Consider the following 18,578-nt stretch of genomic DNA (forward strand, 5'->3'; position numbering starts at 1 on the left):
ATCTCAAGGATTCATCTCGTCCCAGCCACTGCCCAGCTGCAAGCAGCCCTGTCCCTACCCCAACCCAGACATTGCCCAGCCTCTGCCGGGAGCCCCCAGGGATGGAGACTCCACCGCTCCCCCGGGCAGCTGGTCCCACCATCCTGCTGCTCTTGCAGTCCCCTGTGGCTTCATCGAACTCTGCTGTGCTCCGGTTTACACCCCCGGTCCGTGTCCTGGGTGCTCTCCCACTCCTCTACGGCAGCCTCTCAGGTATTTGAAAGCCATTCTCACACCCCCCTGACCCTCCTTTCCAGGCCAAACCCACCTCGCTCTCAGCCTTTCCTCGCAGGGCGGCATGCCGGCACCCTCATCCTCATCACTGGTCTCTGCATCCTGTCCAGGCTCAAAGGCAAGCCCCACCGCTGCCCTAGCTGAGGCACTGTCACCTCCCAGGTCTTTATTGCGCCGCATCTGCTAACGCAGCCCCAAAACAGCATGTCCTTTTTTTGGGACTGCGTCATGCTGCTGACTCACTCGCATGGAGCCAGTGACCCACCAAAACCCTCCGATCCTTCTCGCCAGAGCTACCCCCCACTTCTTCCCGTGTGCAGGGGAGTCTTCGTGGCTGATTTCCATTTTGTGGCCTGTAGCCTGGCTCTTCCATCTCAAGGGCTAGCCCTGTCCTCCAAAGCGTTTGCAACCCTCCCCTGCTAACTGGATTAGGAAGCTCTTTGCTTCGGCATCCAAGTCAGCAATAAACAAGTCAAAGAGCACCAGACCAGGACCCTCCTGGCATGGATATTTTGACAGCTCCTCTTTGCTTACAGTCATTCAACCAGTGCGGGACCCACGCCTCGCCAGCCCACGCTGCGCCAGGCCACCGTGCCTCTCCTATCGTGAGAGAACAGCAAGATAGACAGCCAGCTCCTTGCACTGCTCCTAGGTCAGGAGGACCTCACAGCCGGCATAACCCAAATACAGCAGCTATTCCAGTGCCACCAGTGCGATGGAGAGCTGCAGGGCCTCCTTGCAGCTCCTGTCATGGGAGGGAACCAGAAACACCGGTTGCCAGCAGACCACGGCAGTGCCCAGCTCATTCCAGCCACCACGGGGAAACGGCTTGGGCATTTTGGGGTAGGCACCTTTGCCCCCCCGATCCCAGGCACTCACTCAGCGGTCGGTCAGAGCTGACCGTTTGCAAGAAGGGCACTGATCCGGGGCTGCGGGGATCATGCGCTCCTAGCCAAGCAAGTGCTCCAGCTAGCCGGGCAGCGGAGAATGGGCGAGAGGGTTTTCAGAGGGACATGGCGAGAAAAAGCAAGAGCTGCCAAGCTCCCAGCAGCTGGACCCCCTTGCCCAGAGCCCCTCTGATCGGACCAGCAGCCAGACCCAGGGGCGCGAGCTGCCCCCGTGCCATCACCTCCCTCGGAGCAGCTCCATCCGTATCCTGCCACCTGGACTTCTTTTGGGACGGGGACAATAGCCACTGGATGGCTACCCACTTGGGGAGTGGATGAAGGGGATCAGAGCCCCCGCTGGGTGTCCCTTCTGAGTTATATCTCCTACCCAAAGCACCCTCCCACAAGGCACCGCAGCCGGCAACCTCCGCGTAGCCCCGTCTTGCATTCAAACCTGCGACCGACAGCTCGATAGCCCCTTGCCAGCCCTCCGCCGCCCCGCAGCACTACAGCTCCATCCGCACCCACGACACGGTGCAACCTTCCTTCCCCCCACGCCACCCACCAGAACATATGACCAGGTTTATTAATAGCACTTCTCCCTTTGCTACACAACGCCGTCTCTAAAATGGCTTCAAGCGCACGGCCAGACCCCGGCGCAGCGTCCCCAGCCCGCTCGTGGCCTCCGCACGGTGCAGACCTGAACTTACTTTCGAAGGGATGCGTGGACCGAGGGGTGTTGGGGATGCAGGGGTGCAGGCTGGGGTGCGGGGAGGAAAGATGCTGAGATGCCTCCAGCCAGATGTGTGCCTCTGGTCCCCACAAGGATGGAGAGCGAGGAGAGGAGCGGTGTCGCTTCTAGGCACGTCTTTGGGGGGAAAGAACGTGTCGGGAGGCAGCCCGGGGGCGTCCTGGCAAAGGAAGAGTTGGAGCGCTTCTGTAGTTGGTTGAGCAGGTCCATGCAGGTTGATCCATGTTGTTGCTGCCATCCCGTGGCCATACAAAGTATAAGGAGACGTCGCCGAGGTGGGGGAACGGGCCCTGGCATTGGGGCCAAGCAGCTCAGAGCAAGTGGAGCCTCTCCATCTACCCCCTGGCCTGCAGGCCCGGGTGCCCCTTCCTCTACAGGGGCCGGAGGTCACACATATCTATGTCCAGTCCCTGCTAATGACCCCTTGCCAGTGAACGGGCAGCGGTGACTGCATGCTCAGCTGATCAGGAAAGAAGAGCAAGGATAACAAAGCAGAGGAAAGGTCCTGATTTACTTCAGCGCATGCATCACAACGGCAAACCTGGGTGCACCTTGCTACCCAAGCAGGTTGCCGCCAGTTCGTGCTCCTGGTGCCCGACCAGACGCCATCTGTATGGCCGCTACAGGGATGGGCTGGAAAACAGGCCCACCTTGAATCTATTTGGCTGCATCCCATTGATTTCAATGCAATTTCGTCATGCAAAGAGATGGGAGAAGGAGCTTGGAAAGTGCCCCAACGTGCACGGGCTCTGCCTGAAATGTCCTGATCTTCCCACGGACGGGCGTTTCCATCGGGGAATTCACTGTACCGTCATTCACGGTGCCCAAGACGAAAGGGGCTGGAAATGAAGCCATTTGACTTCATTTAAAGGATGCCTCCAGCATCCAATTTCTTCTTCCGCTAAGTTTTATTTCATGGGGAAAATGCGACATGTTGGCATTGGGCCCCAAACCAGGGTGCAAGAAGGGTTTTCAATATATCACCAAATCTCCCAGGATGGGGAATACACCTTCTCATCGGCTCTTAGCTCAACTCATTGCAAACGACTTCTGCAGCCTTCACCTGGTTTCTAAATTTAGCCGAAGACCTGCTAGACTATAGATAGCAAACACATGGGACACTTGGGTTCGGTTGGTGGCTCTGATCTCCTGTGTTGACCTTGGTCAAGTCACTTAGCCCACTCTTTCCCCTTGCAACATAAGTTTGCATGCAACCTGTCAGCATAGAGTCACCCTTATATACAGCCTGGCTTGACCACTGGACATGCTCCGACCATCCCCTCTGCCCTATCAGGAGTGAATCAGGCTCTTGAGGCCTGGGGTTTGCCAGGGGACATGGGGACTGGACCGACGGGTGGACCGAGAGGACAGAGCAATGGGCCAGGAGATGGGGTGATCCAATGAGATCCCGCACCCGGGGCAGCAAGGAGAAGGCACTGGAGGAAGGGGTCCCTGCACCATGGAGGCTGTACCCCATCACCTCCCCCTCCCTGGCACCCAGGTATCGCTGCCGTCAGCCTCGGCGGGTTTGGACCACGACGGCTGAATCCTGCAGTACACCTCTTTATTTCCGAACGGGTTGCCATGGTATTTCGATAGGGGTTGCCATGGCGAGGAGCGGAGGCCGGGGGCGGGATGGGCTGCTCGGAAAAGCTCCTGCCAAAGGCAGGAGGGAATAACCCCGGGCCACATTAGGTGCCACAGTCTTATCCCTGCAGTGGTGGGCACTAAGGCTTGGGGAGAGATGACAAGATGGCAGCCAGCTCACTCCAGGGTTGATGGAAGTGGGAGCCGGGGTCTGCAGGAGGCTGGAGCGGCGGGAGCCCATGGGTCCAGGGGTCCAGGCGGTCTCGGCTCCGCCAGCGACTCCCTGAGCGACCTTGGGCAAGACACTTCGTCCCCTCTAGTCCACGACGGGAACGCGACTTCCCTCGCCTGTCTGCATGGGCACGTCTTGGGGGTAGGAGCCGTGTCTTAGCACACCTGCGTGCACCGCAGATGCAACTGGGGCTTCAGGCTCTGGACTCTCCACAGGCCAGGCAGCGGGTCAGGCATGACTGTGGGCTTGAATCATAGACGAGCCATGCTGGGGAAGGAGCAGCCCAGACAAACCCGTTGTCTGACTTTTCGTCAGAGGCCGCAGTCTACTTCCCCCTCCGAAACCAAGAAGAAAATAGGGAAGGGCAAACAAGGAAAGAGACAAAAAAACACGCGGGGAAAAATGTGCAGGGTGCTGGCCACTGCTCTGCAGCCTCCGTACTCCCCGGTCCATGGGTTGCTACTCACAATATGGGCAGAAATAAGAAAGAGAAAAGCAGACCCCAGCTGGGTTCACATAAACAGTGCTGATGGTGCACCCAGGTCCCTTAGCATAAATGATCCCCAGCCCCCTGGGCACGTGCACTCCCCTGCTCCCTACGCGCCTGGCCTTGCTCCCCGCTCACTGCCGTGTGCTGCAGCCAGCTGTGTGCAAGCTGGGCTCTGCAAGGACGAGTCCAGAGCCCAGTGCCCATCGTCTCGCCTCCAGGTTTCTGCTCTCACCTGCGGCAGGCAGCTTCGCCTCTTCTGTTCAGCTCGGGTCTCCTGCCAGCCAGGACCCCATCCCTGGCTGCTCTGCCAGGGCTTTTTCCTGCTGCAAGTGATGCCCACTCCTGATTTGGCTAATTGTACCCAAGACACAAGAAAATTCCTTTAAAAAAAGTGATGCCCCTCTCCCTTTTGAGCTACAAAAGTCCTGGCTTTCAAGGGGCTTTGCTGATTTTTCTTCTCTGGCCCTCTTGTCCCTGTAACAGTCATAGGGATAAGAAACCCTAGTCCCGATTTTGCGGGTGTTGGTCTAAGGACATAGGTGGAGAAGACTCTTTGGGTAAATGTGATCTCTTTTTCAAAGTTTGCAAAGAACAATTTTTCCAACTATTTAGTTGGACTAATAAAAGAGATCACTTTTACTCAAAGAACCTTGTCTGCCTCGTCCTGCTTTAAACCACACTTCACAGATCCCAGTCCGTGCATGGTTTTTTGTCCTGCAGTTTCCTGCCCTAGCTGGTTTTTAAACCTGCCTGAGAACAGCCATCCTGAGGCCAGACAGGGACTGTCTGGTGAATTGTCCCATCATAGTCACCAAATCTTCTGATATCCTCATGGGACAACTCACTTGCAAGATTGCACGCAGCTACTTCTGGATGCATTTGCCCAGCCCCGCTTGTCTTCTCTACGTAGGTAGGTACGTACTTGCCTCCCAGAAACAGACCCCTACAGAGCCCTAACATCACATTGCCCACCACTCAATTCACACAAGTTACGGAGGGGGGCCTCAAGCCCAGTAAAGCACAAATTTGAGTGTGCCTGTGTCTCTGTCTGTGCACACATGTATGTATATTAGCACCGTTAGGTGTGCAAACATGATACACAAGATACATCCAGAAGGGTTCCTGGAGTGTAAACGGGGAGGAGGGGGTGTACACATTTACACACACATGTATACACACACACGTTCAACAAGTTGTGTGTATGTACACACACATTTATATATACACACACATACTCAACAGGTTGTGTGTGTACACACATACATCTATATATATATATATATATATACACACACACACACATACATTCAACAGGTTCTCCCTGTATGTGTACACACATTTATATATACACACACACAACTCAACGGGTTATGTGTGTGTGTACAGGTCTGGCAGGTCCGATGCAGAGGCCGTGCCCCTCACTCTCATGCTCAATAGTGACCGATGCCCCTTTCCTCCAAGCCCGTGTCCAGTCCCTCGCTGGATCTGGCTGGACTCTCATGTCCTGCCACATCTGGTGGCCACAAGCCCCCACTTTAATGACACACTGGGTGGAAAAGAAGTTTGTGTTAGTTTTAAACTTGCTGTCTACTTGCTTCATTTTGTGACCTCCTAATTCTTGTCTTGTAAGAGACAGTAAATAGTAAATCCTTATTGACTCTCTCTTCACCATTGAGTATTTAGGAGACCCTTCTCTTATCCCCCCTCAAGCATCTCTCTTCTCAACTGAACAGGTCTGGCCCCTTAGTCTCTGCTCATATGAAAGCCCCTCCGTGCCCCTCATCTTCCTGGTCAGAAGCACAGAAAAGGTGGGTTGGAAAGGACCTCAGGAGGTCACATCTAGTGCAACCCCTGCTCCCAGCTACTACATCAACCCAGCCAAGGCTTTCTCTAGCCAGGGCTTAAAAAACACAAAGGATGGAGACTCCACCACCTCTCTGGGCAACCTGGTCCACTACTTCACCACCCTCCTAGCAAGAAAGTTTTTCCTAATATCCAGCCTCAACTTCCCTTGCTGCAGCTTGAGCCCATTGCTCCTTGTTCATCATCTGCCCCCACTGAGACCAGCCCAGCTCCATCCCCTTTGCAGCCCCCCGGCAGGGAGGTGAAGGCTGCTATTCAATCCCCCTTGGTCTTCTCTTCTCCAGACTCAATCAGCCCATTTCCCTCAGCCTCTCCTCCCCAGTCCTGTCCCCCAGCCCCACAACCATTTTCGTTGCCCTCCGCTGGACTCTCTCCAATGTGCCCACATCCTTTCTGCAGTGGGGGGCCCACAGCTGGATGCAGGACTCCAGATGTGGCCTCTGGGAGGGGTGGAAGTGGGGGCTGGCAGGGAGCTCCAGAGGTTACACCTAGTCCAACCCCCTGCCTGAGGCAGGATCAGCCCTGCCCAAACCACCCCATGCAAATCCTTATCTAACCTGCTTCTGAAACTAAAAACAACCCTGTTGTGCAATCAGAGGGCCTGTTCTGCCCCCCCAACCAACCTCCAAGAGCACCTAAACCTGCCACAGGGTGACAAGGCCTGCCACCGTCCCGCTGCTGCAATGCCATTGAGGGATGCAAGGAACAGCTCCATCCTTGCTGCCTTCCCATCCCCTTCTCCAGTCCTGTGCCTGCATCCGCGCCCAGGCTGCTGGGTTTGGCCCCTGCCTTCCTGCAACAGGTGTCCACTGCCCCAGAGGTGCTGGGGACTGGCTCCACCCCGGTGGAGGGTCACTCGGGGTGATGCTGCACTGGGGGTCAGGAAGGGATCCCCCCCCCCCGTCAGACTGCGCTGCAGCTGGGGCACAGCCTCTGCGTGGCACCGCTTGAGCGCGCTTTAGCAAGTCGGGGCGGTGTCCCTGCCTTCCGTGGGGATGCACCGAGGGACCCTCCCCCCGGCTCCCGCTCCCGCTCCCCTCCAAGGGAAGCCCGGCTCCCCTCCGCCCTGCGCAGCGCCGAGCACGCCCGGCCCGCGGCCGCTCCGCTCCGCTCCGCCCGGCTGCGCTGCGCTGCGCTGCGCTGCGCTCTCCATTGGCTCCGGGCGGAGCGTGAGTCAGATGGGCCGGCTCTCCCGGGCTGCTGGGAGCAGAGCAGGGCTGGGCAGAGCAGGAGGAAGAGGAGGAGCAGGAACAGGAGCAGGAGCAAGGGGAAGAGCAGGAGCAAAAGCAAGAGGAGGAGGAGGAGGAGGAGGAGGAGCAAGGCAGGGGGTGCCAGCCCTGTCCCTGGCAGAGCCATGGAGAAAGAAGCCCCCTCCGGCAGTGCCCCCGCAGCCCCTGCCCCGTCCTCGCCCCGCTTCAAGGAGGAGCTGCTGTGCCCCATCTGCTACGACCCCTTCCGCGAAGCCGTCACGCTGTGCTGCGGGCACAACTTCTGCAAGGCCTGCGTGAGCCGCTCGTGGCAGCACCAGCCCCGCCACGCCTGCCCCGTGTGCAAGGAGCTGTCCTCGCCCGACGACCTGCGCCCCAACCGCAACCTCAACAACATCGTGGAGATGGTGCTCCAGGAGGAGAGCCGGGCGCCGGCGGGCGGCACCGCCATCTGCCCCGTGCACCGCGAGGAAGCCAAGCTCTTCTGCTGGCAGGACAAGGAGCTGGCCTGCTGCCTGTGCCAGAGCTCGGAGAGGCACGCGGGGCACAAGATGCGGCCCGTGGGGGACACCGCCAAGGACTACCGGGTGAGCTGGGCACCGTAGGGGTCAGATGGGGTGAGGGGTTGCTCTGTGCCAAGTTGCAGGCATGAATGAGGATAACCCTCGATATGGACAGGGATGCCTGGAAGCTCCCCTGGCTCTGGGCATGGGGATGCCATGGGCACAGCTTGGGGACAAGTGCTTGCAGGACAGGGATGCCTGCAAGCAGCAGCATGGGGTTATCACGTGTGTGGACAAGGCGTGGAGGCCCGAGCGGCTGGGGTAAAGGGCTCTTGCTCCATGTGGATGGAATAAGCTTTGGGTCTTGGGTGGAGGAAACCCTTCTCCCAAACAGGATGCGGGTGGTGGGTGATATCAGAGCACTGCCCTTTGCCCGGGGGGGAGTCTGCTAGCAAACACAGCAAAGCAGGTGCAGCATTGGGGCACAGCCTGAGCCAAAGGCCCGGGTCTCTCCCCTTGCCCGCAGGGGACCTGACGGTGTGTGTGGCTTCCTAACTGGGTCAGCTTGGCTTGGCTTAGGAGGTGACTGTACCTGCTGGGCTCCTCCTTTCCTTTCCCCTCCCTTCCCCTCCCTGCTGCTGGGGTGTGCAAGGCAGCCCGCCAGCCCTTCGTGCCCGGGCTCCGCTGCTTTTTGGCCCCTACACCCAAACCAAGGGCTGTGCAAGGTGGCGGGACAGGGGCTTGCCTTGAGAGCTGGGACTGGTGGCATTAGACGGTGAACAGCATCCCAGCATCTGGTAAGGGCTATCAGCTGGGCCCCAGGAGGGCTGGGGTTTGCGGGGGAGCAGCAGGGACTTTTGCTTGGAGCTAGGATGGGCGGAGGGTCTGAGCTCCCATGCAGAGGGGGTCTGGAAAAGCGGCCAGCACGGCGGCTTTCCAAGCCGTTCCCTTGGCCTAGCGTAGGAGCGGGACGTCAGCCAGGAGCTGGGGGAGTGAGTCAGCAGCAGGGAGGGACGCGCTCGAGTTCGAACGTGCAGCTGTTGGGTGGCTGGGCAGCTGGTTTCGTAACCCCTGCGGCGAGGGGGGCCGAGGGCAGAGCATTGCTCCGCGGGGAAGGCACAAGTGAGTCAGGCCCTAACCCTCTTGCTGCTTCCTGCCGGTGGGAACAAGGGAAGAAGCAACCGGGGGATGTGATGCAGGATGCACGTGGCCCAGGGTCTTTTCTCCAGCACGCTCCGCTCTGCTGCTGCTGCTGGCCTGTGACCGCCTCGGCCGTCCAAGGCGCTCTGCTGTCTGCACCGGTTGGGAATAACAGGCGCGCATAACTGACCTGTGTTGGCTGTGGTACGTGGGCTCCCAGCCGGAGCTGGAGGGGGTCTGCCGTGATTTGCCGCTGCAGCTCCCGAGCCGCGCAGGGCTGAGGGCTGCTGGGCTCCAGAGGAGGGTAGGGGGCTAATCTGTCCCCTGGGGGAGCATCCAGCATTGGAGGCTGACCTGGAGCATAGGCATCCTTCAGACCCACAAGCCAGGGATGGAGGTTAGGATGGAGCCCAGAGCAGCTGCCCACCCATAGCCTCCATCCAGGTTATCGGCTGAGCTCCGTGCTGCCAGGGCCTGCTCCAGCAAGGGTTTAAAACCAGCTGGATGGATATCCACAGGCTGCAGCAGTGGAGGTGCTAAGGGAGGTGTTACCCAGGGTCTCCCCCATGCTGGCAAGCTCTGGTCTTTGGGAGGATTGTAGGGTGGCTGGGCTTTGGGGCTCTGCCTTCAAGAAAGCTGTGGATTAAGTATAAAGAGTCCAGTGCAGAGCCACATGCGTGACTCGGGGCCTGGGAAGCCTGGGAAAGGCTGAAATAACTGGGATTGCTGAGTCTGGAGAGTGACTTATGTGGGGGATGCAGACTGCTCTCCACACCTGCAGCCGAGAGGACGAGGAGCAACGTCTTCAAACGGCAGCGGGGGAAACGGAGGTTGGAAACTAGGAGGAACTCTCTCACGTGGAGGGTGACCCAGCATTGCAACAGGCTGCCTTGAGAGGGAGTGGGATCTCCATCTTTGGAAGTGTTTTAAGAGCCGGTTAGACAGACACTTGGCTGGGCTGATTCGGAGGGGCTGGTCCTGCGTGAGCAGGGGCTGAACTAGATGGACACTGGAGAGCCCTGCCAGCCCCGCCGTTCTAGGACTGATGCCCCTACAGAAGTCCCAGGGTCTTGAAAGGAAAGGAAGTCCCAAGGCCTGAAAGCAGGTTGGTTTGTTGCTGATGAGCTGCTCTTGGCCCTCCGAGATCAGACGGTGCTGGAGGGAAGCGTCAGCTTGCGTCTGCCCATCTCTGTGACCCCTTCTGCTCCCCTTGCTCCTAATCCCGGCCTCTTCTTGGCTATCCCCCGCTGCAGGCAAAGTGGAGGAACATGGAGAACTCCCTGCGGGACAAGGTGAAGGATTTCCGGGCTGTGCAGAGAGCCTACGAGTCCATCTCCAAGCACAACCAGGTATGTGGCATGCCCAGAGCTGCCGGCATTAATGCAGGTGGTGTGACCCAGTCCCTGCCCAGGTAGGCAGGAGGGGGAGACCTACACCTCTGGGGCTCTGAATGGGGGAGAAGCCTCTCCCTGCCCTCGGAGGTGGGGTGTGGGTGAGCTGGGTGAGGGCAGGAGCTGTGTTCACCCTTGGGGACGTGTCCGGGGGGGAGCTGGGAGGAGAGGGCTGGGTCTTATCTTCCATGTAATGCCACGTGTGAGCCATCATACGGAGAAGCCTGGGACGGAGGGGTGCTGGTAGGTTCCCAGGGGGTTCAGGCCAGGCTCTGAGCATCCTGGGCGGTCTCAGGACCTGTGCATTGAGGACGGCTGCCGCTCTGACGTGGGGACACCGAAGGATGCTGCAGGGTGGAGGCTGCTCAGTGGGTCCCCTTGCCCTGGTGCAGTCCTTGACTCTGAAATCAAGCCAGAGCTTAGGCCTGTGTTATTGCAGCTCCTAGCTTCCCAGCACGCTGCGGGGAGCTGCTCGATCTCCTGGCTTGGTTCCTGACGTGTCTGGCCGGGCTCGGGATCTGCCTTCAATGCGGCTGTGTAGCAAAGCTGGCTTGAGAAGCACGCAGGTCCCTTTTCTGAACCGCTCACGCGTGTGTGCGCGTCCCAAACTCAAAATCCCATCCTGCCTGAGCTTGGCGGCTGGTCCTGTCTGGGCGTTTGCTCTCCACGCTCCCCGAGTTTTGGTTTCAGTTCCTCACTTCCTCCAAGCTCTTTCTTTGGGACAGGGCTGAAAGCCAAGTTCGTATATTTTCAGGAGCTAGGCTGAGAATTTGAAGTCTATATGCGCAGCGGCGTGTCTGCGTGCAGGGTTGGGGAGTGAGTTTAGGTTTTAATTTCTCTTTTGTCCTTTCAGCTTCTCATGCTCTGATGGTTTCTGTGAAATCACTTCTTTTTTTGTGTGTGACCAAACTCCCCTCTTGTTTGGAGGAGAACCAGCCCCTAGAAAGTCCCTGCTCCACACCTGGCTTTAATAGCGTGCTCTCTGGGGCAGAGACCCACCTGGGCAGGTGTAGGAGTGCACCGTCCTGTGCTGCAAGGTCCTAGCGAGTCCCGCAACATCCAGCAGACATTCCCCACTTCTTGTCCTAAAGCGACGGGTCGCGCTGGTGGCTCCGATCCCATAGCGCGGTCCTGGCCTCTCCGCTGTAGGTAGAGGCGGCTCGGCTGGAGGAGCAGATCCAGCAGGAGTTTGAGAAGCTGCACGAGTTCCTGCGGGGTGAGGAGAAAGCCGCGCTGGCCGAGCTGCGGGACGAGGCCCGGAGCAAGCGGGGCCTCATCGACGGCAAGGTGCAAAAGCTGGCGGAAGAGAGCAGCGCCCTGGTGCGCGAAGCCGACCTGCTGCAAGCCGACCTCCGGGAGGACGACTGCACCTTCCTCCGGGTAACGCCGAGTCCCAGGCCCGGGGGGGTCGGAGAAGGGGGATGGCGGGTGCCCCCCCAAACTCTCCCCATCCCCACAGGGCAGCACGCAAGGGTTAATGCAGTTGTGATCTTGCTAGCTTCACATGCCCCTAGACACCAGGGAAGGGGCGTGCACGTGCATGTGCGCGTGTGTGTGTCTCTAATGACCCTGGGAATGAGCAGGATGTGGGGATGCGGGCTAGGTATGACCCAAGGTAGATGCATGGCAGGAGGGGGCAGGCAGGGAGCTCCAGATCTGGGGGGTGTTGGGTGGCAGCTGTCCTTCGCCCAGAAGCCTCCATCCTGCTCCGTGGGAAATGCCGCTGTCCCTTCTGAGCTGCAGGGTCCCCCACAAAGGTCCTGGCCAGCTGGAGCAGATGGTGGGATCCTCCATGCTGAGGTTGGGGCGGCAGGAGACTAGCACCAAGCCTGCAGCTGGGTGAAGAGGCAGTGCAGTCCATGGGTTGCTGAGCCCCAGGGCTGTGGGAAACAGGCCGAGCTCCCCAGACTTCAGCGGACTCCAATCTCCACCAGCCAATGTCCCTCCCTGGGTTTTAAAGGTTGCTGTTGCATGGGGAAGGACTCACTGGGCAGGGTAGTCTTACCTTCTTGCAATGCCTGTTCCCCACGGAGAAGGCTACTCTGGAGCTTGCAGCTTTGCTGTGGTCTGGGGGGAGGGTGCTGGATTGTGGCCCCGGTGAGAGCTTTCTCCACAAACAGCGGCGCGCTGCTTTAGCACAGTACGGCAGGCCACGGCGATTCCCTGCAAGCCTGTCGGTTGCTTTCTTCCAATAATCCAGGTGTTTTCCGTGGGTTTCTAACGTGCTGCCCTCTCTGCTCTCTTTCAGAAACACAAGAACCGCAAGCGCAGGTAAGCCCCTGGGCACTCACATTGCTTTTTTCGTGCACCTGATGCAGCAGAGTGGGGTGACCGAATAACCCAGCACCCCACGGCAGGGGGAATTCACCTCTGCCCGTGTCGGAGCTGGAGAACTGCACTAGTATAAGCTGTAAAAATGACCACCTAGGTCCGTCTTGCCCAGTCTCCTGTGTCACACAGCGGCAGAGAGTGCGGACTGGAAGAGAGATGACCTGAGTCTGGCCAGGGTTTTCCCCTGTTCCTCTCTCCCTTGCAGCCTCCGGCATTGAAGGTCCAGGCAGGTTGGATGCAGAGGCCGTGTCCCTCCCTCCCTGCTCAATAGTGACCGGTGCCCCTTTCCTCCAAGCACGTGTCCAGGCCCTCTCTTTTTATCTGGCTGAACTCTCAGCTTCCACCACGTCTGGTGGACTCGATTTCCGTACGTGAATCATAGGAAATGAGGGTTGGGAGGGACCTCAGGAGATCACATCTAGTCCAACCCCCTGCTCCAAGCAGGACCAGCCCCAATTACATCATCCCAGCCAGGGTTTTGTCTACCCAAATCTTGAAAACCTCCAAGGATGGAGTGTGCATCACCTCTCTGGGGAGCCTGTGCCAGTGCTTCACCACCCTCCTTGTGAGAAACCTCTTCCTAATATCCAGCCTCACCTTCGTAGCCTTTTTCTGCACCGTCTCTGGTTCTTCTATGTCCTTTTGGAGGTGCAGGGACCAAAGCTGGGTGCAGGATTCAAGGTGTAGCTGCTCCATGGTTTTATAAAAGGGCATCATGATACTTTCCACTTTGTTAACTATTCCCTTCCAAACAGAAAGTATCATTCTGCCCCTTGATAAATCCATGTCCTGATGCACCTTGCAGACTGACTGAATGAGAGATGCATAGATAAGTCACCTCTCTACCCTGCTTTCTGCCTGACTTGAGGCTAACACAGCTCCCTACTTACCTGTCCTGCCGGCGAGCTACATCGCTTCAGCTGTGACTCTGCAACCAGCATAGAGTTGCAGCAGTTCAGTTATATCTGCCTACTTTTATCCTGGTATAAGTGTGCCCATTGCCTTCACAGAGAAGTGGGGTTGGAAGGGACCTCCAGAGGTAACACCTAGTGCAACCCCCTGCCTGAGCCCTGTCCAAACCACCCCACGCACATGCTTGTTTAACCTGTTCCTAAAACTAACCCTGTCACTTAGCACGTGGGCCCTCTGCCCAACAAAAGAGCACCCAAACCTGCCACGGTAGAGAAGGGGGATGAGGGCTGTCACTGTCCCACTACTACAAGGGTTGCTAAAATGCCCTCGAGATCCAAGGAACAGCTTCGACCAGTGCACGGTTTCGAACTTCACCTCGTGCTGCCCCGTTTAAAACATCTGAGAGTTTTTATATCTGTCCACGGCCTCATCCAGTTGGGTCTCTAGATCAGTATTTGAAGTTTTACCTTGTCCCTGTGCAGGCCCATGGCTGCTAGGTGGCAGCACTGTAGCGTCGTACTTGAACTTGGCGCTGGGACATGCACTAGGGCTTTCTCGAGGAGGACGAGCTCCAGCCCTAGTGTCGGCTCTCAGCCCCTCCGAGCTGGACTTGGGGTGCTGGAGATGAGTCTGAGCAGGATAATACAGGTGGGGGTCAGTATTGCCCACCCAGCCCTGGCCAGCTCTGACCTCTGGGTCCGCAGCTCCCCTGGGGTACCCCCTATCAACTGGGCATAAGGCCAGGAAGCGGAGAGTCGGGTCTGGATTTCCAGACCCCCCTGGGCAGTGGACTTTGCTTGGAGGCTGTGTTCCCCATGGCAAGTATTTCTCTTTTGTGGCTAGCAGGGTGCTATGGCTCCAAGCTGGTGGGACACACTCCCAGTTCATGTCTGTCGCTGTACCTCTGCCTCATGGTGTCCTTTTTGTCCCCGACTCCAGAATTGCCTGCACAGCGGAGGAGCCGGAAGCAGTCCTACCGGGCATGCTGATCGACGTGGCCAAGTACCTGGGGTCCCTCCAGTACGACGTGTGGAAGAGGATGCTGGGGATCATCCCCGTCGGTGAGGCTCTAGGGAACTTGCGCCCTGGCGTGGAGGTGCAGGGTGGGGGCATGCCGCGCTGGGGCTGGTCTTGCTAGAGGCAAGCAGCCTACTACTGCTGCTCGAGGCCTCTGCTTGCGGTTGCAATTGCTAGTTAGGGGATCAAATGCTGCTGATGCCCTGGCAATCATGTAACCCCAGCCAGAGTTGCACCCTGGATGTACTGAGCAGATCCTGACCCAGGGGCACCCTTGAACCCAGCCCCTGAGATGTAGATGTATCCCCCCACCCTTCATCTTCTTCAGTGATCTCCCCGGGGCTGGAAAACCCCTTCGTTTCATGATGTCAGAGGAGACCCCACAATTACAGCCCCCACGAACATTTGGTCCTGGCATGTGTCCCTCCTTTAGGGCCCTCCTTGGCTTGGGCTCTCCCCAGGCTGTCCCAGGTTGGGCTGGATCAGGGCTGGAGAGCATAGGGAAGCCCCAGCAAAGACCCATTCGGGTTTGGTCATTCTTGTTGGCGTGGCATCGCCCGCTCAGCAGGGAACCTGTAGGCAAGGAGGAAGATGATGGAGCTGGCAGCCTGATGCTGGGGGGCTTCGCCCAGGCCTTGAGACCCAGGTGCCGGCCCTCATTCCCAATAGAGCAGCACCATTCTCCCAGCAAATCCAGCCCCTGGCTTTGCAGAGGTGTCTGGTGCTGTGACAGGCACCAAGGACTGGAGCCTGAAGTCCTTGGCTTGTTTGCAAGGCAGAGCTCATGGGCTGAGCCTGAACCCCATACAGAGGAGTTCTTCCCTGCTTGCATGCCACAGCCGTCACCCCCTCACCTTCTTCTCCCAAGGCCCCTGCTAAGCCAAGCCAAAGATTTGTGTCTCTGGTTGCTGGAGAAGGATGCACGATCCTCTGAGCTAGCAATCAAACCAAAGCAGCCCAGACCCACTCCCAAGGCTGCTTTCTCCCACTAGAAGGCAGCACTGCAGCCCCATCCACCCAGCGCTCCCTTCCATCCATCAAACAGCAGGGCAGCTGTGCAAGCCCTGAACAAAGGGCAGAGCATCTGGAGGTGCGGAGCTCGCTGCTGTGTGTGTCGCAGCTTGGAGCTGCCAGTTACAGGGAGAGGAGAGGGGGCAGGATGGGAGCACGAGGCCAGGAGGCTGTTGTTTGGCGAGCAAGGTGCTCTGGTAACAGTGGGGCGGTGGGCAGGGCAGAGATGGTAGCAGAGGCAACTGCATGCAATCAAGGTGAAATGCCAGGCCCTGCTACACATTCAAATGGAGGCTGGCTAGTGTGCAACCAGCTATAGAGTTGTTGCACATTTTCAAGTACTAACTTTGTAGCTGGATGGCCATTTTTGAAACTGGACAGCCATTTTTTTTTTGGTGTGATTACTTTGCACATGTGACGGGTCTAAAAGTATTGCGTGCTGAACCAGTTAATGGCATAATGTATGTAATGTGGGTCAGGGGCTGGTATGACCAATGCAGGGGAGTTCCAGGGTAGGACCCATGTATCCTGGAAGGGTTGTTTATGGTGGGGTAAAACTACAATGGCAAGGGTTTGGTTTGGGAGGTGTGGACGAGGGGGCCACATTGCTTCCATTGAGAAGAGGCTGAAGGAGCTGGGCAGGTTCACTTGCAAAAACAGAGGGGATCTGCAAATACCTGAAAGGTTTCCAGGAAGCAGAGGGAAAGCACCTTTTCTCTCCTGCTGCAGAGAGGAGGCCACAGCAGCAAAGTAGGTTTAGACCTGGCATCGGGAAAAACCTCTTTGCTGCCAGAGCAGGGAGGCAGAGCTCCACGGCTGGCTTGGTTATGGAAGAGGATTAAAGGAGCTGGGATCAGCTCCTGGAGGGGATACAGAAAGGGGAGCTCTGGGTGCCCAGTGAGAGCGGGTGATGTGTGGAGGGTGCTTGGTACTTCCCAGGCTTCTGGGCTTTGTTGGTTTTCTTCTTCCAACCCTAGAGGGTCTTGCTCCTTTGCTCAGGGTCAGACCGGTGCTGCGTTTGGGGTCAGGAAGGGATTTGCCCCCCACCCGGTTAGATTGGTGCGGACTGTGGGGAGGGGCTTGCCTTCCTTTGTAGCAGGGGCATGGCCTCTACCTGGGATCTCTTGACCGTATATTAATAACCTTGATAGCAGCAGGACGTTGGCTGCCGCAGCCCCCCTGCTTTCCCTGTGGCAGGGTTGGGTGCGATGCCTGGTGCTGTGTCAGGCTTGACAGTAGTTTTGCTCAGAGGCTGGAGAGTGGATTTGTCTGGGGTGGTTTGCACAGGGCTGATCCTGCCCACAGCTGGGGAGCACGTCTCTGGAGTAGGAACGTGGGTTGGGACCCAGGGACTGAATATAGTGCTGCCCGAGGATGCAGGGATCACACAGGCCATCCGGTGCGAGCGGCAGAGCAGCAGTAACCACTGGCCACCCGGGATGAGCTGCTTGGAGCTCCCTGTGTAGGGGGCGGAAGGACCTGGGGGCAGTGGTTGCAATCTTTGCCCGTAGCTCTTCTCTTGCCCTCAACGGGACCCTTTCCCATCACCCTGCCACATGACTCCATGGCTCGTGGACAGCTCCAGAGGCCTCCTAATGCCCCCATCTTCTCCTCCCCCCTCAGTGCCTTTCAGCTTTGACCCCAACTCAGCAGCAGGCTGGCTTTCGGTCTCCAGCGACCTCACGGCAGTGGGCAACGGGGGCTACAAGCTGCTGGTGGACAACCCTGAGCGCTTCTCTTCAGCCCCCTGCATCCTGGGCTCCTGCGGCTTCTCCAAGGGCTTCCACACGTGGGAGGTGGACCTGGGTGGGCTGGAGAACTGGCGCGTGGGCGTGGCGCGGGGCCGCAGCGGCCGGCGCTGGAACTTCCACCACGACGCTCGCTCGGGCTTCTGGTACATCTACCGTCTGCAGGGCCAGGAGAGCGAGGCATGCCGGGCCTCCAACTCGGCCCGCTCGGAGATGGTGCCGGGGGCCCTGCGGCGAGTGCGGGTGGAGCTGGACTGCGACGAGGGTGAGCTGTCCTTCTACGATGCCGAACGGAAGAGCCACATTTACACCTTCCACGAGAAGTTCAACGGCGAGGTCTTCCCCTACTTCTACGTGGGGAGCCTGGCGCCCGACGCATCCTCTGGCTCCCTCCGCATCTGCCCCTTGCAGGTCCAGATCAGGGAGGACGTCCCCCTCTGAGTGGCACCGCCACAAAGGTCCCTTCCATCCAGCGGGCATCCCTAAAGGAAGCAAGCCCGTCTCGTCCTCCGTCTCCTTGCTCGAGCGTCTCGACAGAAGCCATTTGTGGGGTGGTGGCTCTTTGTTTTCTACTACACAAAAGATTGTTCCCCTTTTTTTTTTTTTAAGAGAAAAATATTAAACTTTTGTTCTTAGACACAACAGTCGTGTTGTCATCGCTGCTGTGGTTTGGGGTCCGGTCTGGGGTGGCGAACTCCACATGCCCTCACTCAACCCAGCATTGCATGCTCCATTCTTCCCCCCGGGGAGGTCACTGAGTCCTTGCCCAGTCATAGCCACGAGTCTACGGCACACATCGCACTGGGCCCATCTACACGTTCATTAATGCCGTTAATGCACGTTAAATCTAGTACCTCTGTTGTGAGGTCTGGAACGGGCTCCCAAGGGAGGTGGTGCTCTCCCCTACCCTGGGGGTCTTCAAGAGGAGGTTAGATGAGTATCTAGCTGGGGTCATCTAGACCCAGCACTCTTTCCTGCCTATGCAGGGGGTCGGACTCGATGATCTATTGAGGTCCCTTCCGACCCTAACGTCTATGAATCTATAAGGCATGTTAGCCTACTTTAATGCGCATTAAGTAAAGAGCATGGTTTTGTTGGTGACACCTTAATGTGCATTAAAACAGGCTAATGTGCATTAAAGTGCACATGTCGACGTGCTCACAGTAAGTATTTTGGGTGCCTTCAGAGAGCTCCTGTACCTTTGATAAAAAGTTGGACGATGGATTTGCCTGGG

General features: G+C 57.9%; 2 protein-coding genes across 2 annotated transcripts in view; one reads left to right on the plus strand and one right to left on the minus strand.

The window, feature by feature from the left end:
* The window catches only part of PTK2B (protein tyrosine kinase 2 beta), a 94,746-nt gene extending 92,649 nt beyond the window's left edge, over nucleotides 1-2,097 (minus strand). The window contains exon 1 of the mRNA XM_019482809.2: nucleotides 1,871-2,097. The gene's annotated coding sequence lies outside the window, so the exon portion shown is untranslated. The remainder of the gene's footprint in view (nucleotides 1-1,870) is intronic.
* Nucleotides 2,098-7,269: 5,172 nt separating this feature from the next.
* On the plus strand, nucleotides 7,270-17,986 carry TRIM35 (tripartite motif containing 35). Its single transcript, XM_006274658.4, has 6 exons — nucleotides 7,270-7,878; nucleotides 10,188-10,283; nucleotides 11,475-11,705; nucleotides 12,574-12,596; nucleotides 14,508-14,629; nucleotides 17,220-17,986. Exons 1-6 carry the CDS (start codon nucleotides 7,438-7,440, stop codon nucleotides 17,783-17,785), a joined length of 1,479 nt encoding a protein of 492 aa, XP_006274720.1. The 5' UTR covers nucleotides 7,270-7,437; the 3' UTR covers nucleotides 17,786-17,986.
* Nucleotides 17,987-18,578: the final 592 nt, after the last annotated feature.

The sequence above is a fragment of the Alligator mississippiensis genome, chromosome 1 (assembly GCF_030867095.1).
Source record: "Alligator mississippiensis isolate rAllMis1 chromosome 1, rAllMis1, whole genome shotgun sequence".
Taxonomy (NCBI): domain Eukaryota; kingdom Metazoa; phylum Chordata; order Crocodylia; family Alligatoridae; genus Alligator; species Alligator mississippiensis.